This window comes from Cicer arietinum, unplaced genomic scaffold (genome assembly GCF_000331145.2).
Source record: "Cicer arietinum cultivar CDC Frontier isolate Library 1 unplaced genomic scaffold, Cicar.CDCFrontier_v2.0 Ca_scaffold_5722_v2.0, whole genome shotgun sequence".
In the NCBI taxonomy this organism is placed as follows: domain Eukaryota; kingdom Viridiplantae; phylum Streptophyta; class Magnoliopsida; order Fabales; family Fabaceae; genus Cicer; species Cicer arietinum.
The window spans coordinates 1-4138 of record NW_027339369.1 but is presented as its reverse complement, the minus strand read 5'-3'; the positions used below and the strand labels follow the sequence as shown (position 1 = coordinate 4138).

At 30.4% G+C, this 4138-nt stretch overlaps 1 protein-coding gene across 1 annotated transcript; it reads right to left on the bottom strand.

The window, feature by feature from the left end:
- Window positions 1–987: 987 nt before the first annotated feature.
- Window positions 988–3597, bottom strand: LOC101505021 (anaphase-promoting complex subunit 2-like). Its single transcript, XM_012712451.3, has 7 exons — window positions 3340–3597; window positions 3136–3224; window positions 2979–3060; window positions 2475–2666; window positions 1976–2044; window positions 1683–1857; window positions 988–1519 (listed from the first exon to the last, which is right to left on the bottom strand). Exons 1-6 carry the CDS (start codon window positions 3490–3492, stop codon window positions 1735–1737), a joined length of 708 nt encoding a protein of 235 aa, XP_012567905.1. The 5' UTR covers window positions 3493–3597; the 3' UTR covers window positions 988–1519; window positions 1683–1734.
- Between the last annotated feature and the right edge of the window lie 541 nt (window positions 3598–4138).

Sequence of the window (4138 nt, the reverse complement as noted above, 5' to 3'; positions counted from 1 at the left end):
ATAAAGAATATATGACTCATATTTGTCACTAATTAATATAAAAAAACACCAAAAACATATTTGTCTTTAATACATAAAAACTGCACAAAACAAATATTTCTCGACAATAAATATAAAAAACACAGAACAAACATTTATCACCAATAAAAAATATATATGAGACAAATGTTTGTCAAATAAATAAATATTAAAAAAATCACATAATAAATATTTACCATTAATAAATATAAAATGGATTAAATATGTTTTAGATTCCTATTAATATGAATCATTTGGATTTTAGTCCCTGTGTAACTTTTTTTTTTAATAACACCCTTACAAATTCTAAAATATTTTAAAACAGTAATTTTTTTATTAAAAAATATTGAAGTGACTAATTTTAAACGAGGTGGCATATGCTAATTGTGTAAACGATGTTGACTAAATATCAGTTAATTAGTAAAATATCAATTTAATTATAATTATAATTATAATTATAATTATTATTAATATACAAAACTAACCACTACAAACTCATCTTCAACCTACATCCAACAACCAATGTTCAAAAATTCAAAACAAAAAAATATATAAAAAATTTAGGACAAATATTTATCACTGATAATCTAAAAAGAATTACAAACATAAATATTTGTCATTGATACATAAATAAAATACATGACATATTTGTCATTGATCAATTATTTAAAATACTAAAGAACAAGTTTATCATTGATATATAAAAAAAATACTGGATAAATATTTATCACTAAAATATAACAAAAACACATAACAAAAGACACATTTAATTTTTTTAAATCTCCTAAATAAATCTGAAAATAATTATAATATATTAAATATAATTTACTATTAAATCATATACGAAAAAAATATTTATCATTAAAAAGTCATTTAAAATTAATATCTTTTTAATATCATCTACATATAAATTAAAAATCAGAAGAATTATAATATACTCAATATAAAAAGCTATGCACCAGACGCATCTTGAACTAAGAAATTGTATCTCTGCGATTGCATGAGTCTCGTACTTGTAATGAATAATGAAGTTGACATAATCCGGTCTCATGCTTATCTCATTGTTGGCCTAAGGCTAAATAGAGCTACATAAGAAAATGCCATACAAATCTAGTTGATATGTACAATAAACACTACATAAATATAAGAGAACTTTTCCTATTATATTCAGACAAGTGACGCTAGAAAATTAAAAATATCATAGTTAAAAGGGGCAGCTTTGGAAAATACTTGCCAAACTCACCAAAATACCCAACAGAGCATGATGAACCTTGGACTGCTGTAGTTTGTGTCAACTCTAGATTGGAACATGTGAAGGAAGCATATCTTAAGCCATGTTATCTCATGTCTCAACCAGTTCAACAAAAGCTTCACGTTTTTTTCTCACCCATGCCACGTGTCAGCACTCCCCAGTTTCCTCAGGGCAACAACACATATGGCAACAAAAAGGGGAGCCCAAATTGCTATTTGCCTTCAAAGTTTATCAGCATATTGTCAGAACCTGTTCAGTAAACTAAAATTATTCAGTGAATACATAGATAGTCATGATGGATGAAATGATAGAAATTTGTGAAATGAGTTATAAGTACTATGCAAAGTTGCAAAAAAACTAAAATGACAATCTCACGAAAATTCAGGTTCTGAAAAACATTTTGAAATTTCACCTTTATGTTTAAAACTTATGGCCAAAAGGATTATTTCAGTTCCATAAGCCCACTACTTCTTTAGAAAGTACACTCCATCCCGAAGTTCTAACTTCTCCTCGGAGACTATACCAGATAAAAAGCTTTGTAGTTGTTGGAGTGATTTGTCATATGGGGGATCGGCAATGCAAAACATCTGCAGTAATTGAATCACATAATTAATCTTGTTGATCATGTTATCGGTGTCCGAACATTTATATCGGTGGTAAAACCATTTTTTTAAATCAATAGTATAGGTGTAAAACCATTCTTACCTTGAGAGTATTGTGAATGCGATCTAGTGCCATGCTACCAAAGTTTGTGAGCATCCCCATGATAAATTTCTGCCATAAAACAATACATGTTAGACATCTCTATTTGTATGCATTGCATATTCGCTCGTGTTTGAATACTTCAATAAACATAAACGAGAAACTTGTGCAGCTCAAGCCACCATCATAAGGCATAAGATTTATTATATATTGGAAAAACTACGAGTACATGCTAATGATGAAAATGGACTGCTTTTATTTATTCAGAGAACTTCAATTCTCTTATGGTGTTCCTTCATTCAATGATTTTAACTACCCATGGCAACCATTAAGAATTGCTACAACGTATATATTATCCACCAAAGATTAAATATATTATATTACAAGGACTCTCACATGTGGGTTGTTAAAATTTTATAATTGATAAAAAATATGAAAGCAACTCACAAATACCAACTAAAAGTTGCAATTCAATCTTAATAAAGAACATTATTTCATGTACCTCATACACAGTCATCTCCTTCCGAAGTTGATTTTCTACCGAAGCCACAGATCTCTCTTCCTCTTCATCACCTCCAAGAAGCTCCTGAGTATTGCCATTGCCTCCTCCATTTTTACTTGTCTCAGCCATGTTTTCCATTATGGTGTATACATGGTCAGAAGAATCTCCCCCTGGTGACTCTGCAATGATCCCCTGTATACAAAAAGATAGCCACGACAACAAGTGAAGTTACAACTTCACTGCTATATTGAAGATTTGTAGTTTTAAACATTGAATCTGTATCCAATCGAACAGCAAGTCATGCCATAAATTAAAACTACCATCAATAATAGTGTAAATTGTTAAATAACTAGAATTTTTGTTTTGGACAAAGCCAACAGAGGTTTTCCAATTGGACAAGAGATAATATTATGTCTCAAACTAAATATAACCATGTTGCAAAATTATTTACTAATACAGTAATACCTAAAAGTATACCAACAAAAATTTGTACAAGAGGCCTACCTTGCTTATCCAAAAATGTATTCTCCTATTTAATACATCCACAGGTATCCCGATAGCAGCCGCGAGGTTTTTAGAGGTCCAACTGAAAGCAGGAATATAATATTACTGTACCGTCAAAACAACAGACTAAAGGTATATTGATAGATTGTTAAGATACCTCGTTTGATCTTGAAATTTCATAATGATAGATGCAACAACAGGTGCTACTGTGAATTGCAATACCCTATCTTCAAACAGCAACTCCAGCTAAACCATTGGACATGATAGTATTAGGAGAAAATACAGAGGTAAAACTGTAAACGGCGGGAAAGGGACAACACTACTAATCAAATTCAAAAAACTGTGGAAAAAAAAATAGTGCAACTAACCTTGACAGTCCCGAGACTTTTTTTCCACTGAAGCTTGCGGGGTGTTTTAATTTCACTAAATCTCTTAGCATAATCGGAGAGAAGTTGGTCAACTTGTTCAGGTAGGTTAAGGGGCTCATCCTGTAATTCTTTTTAAAGTCAATCATAGAACAGAGAAGGCTTTGCAGGACAACAATGCAATAGATAAAAATATATTTTGGTTGAAAAATTCATTTTAAATTATCATAGTTCTGGAAGTTGGGCTTCCAATTGAGCGACTCTAAATAAAAAAACGGATGATAAACGGATCAGAAAAAAAAGACTATACAAGCAGAGCTAATTGGACTTCAAGAAAAGATAAAGCAAATTCTTGTTCGTTTGAAGAAACTCTCTGTAAGTTTACATGGAATAACAATGACACAGAATATTAAGAAATTTTGAAATTGTTTAAGCTTCTCATAAAAGAAACAACTGAGATTTCAAACCTGATTTGATGTGTTTATACTTTTATTTTCTGAAAGAAAGTTCAGTTGCTGTGCAGCATCAACTTCTTGTATATAGTAGTGACTAGTATGTTTACTTTTGGAAAATATAAATTTGCCTAAACATAATGGACAATGGTAAAATATGAATGGCGAGAGTGGAAAAGATGAGGGCTGAAAAGAAAAGTTAACTTAAATTTTGACTAGAATTGCTTAAGATAAGGTGAGGATGAGTGTTAATACCGGTATCAATTAGGAACAAATAGCCTAATTGAAACTGAATGGTGGATTAGGATCAATGAACCCTAATCTCTTTGTATTATTGATTGAA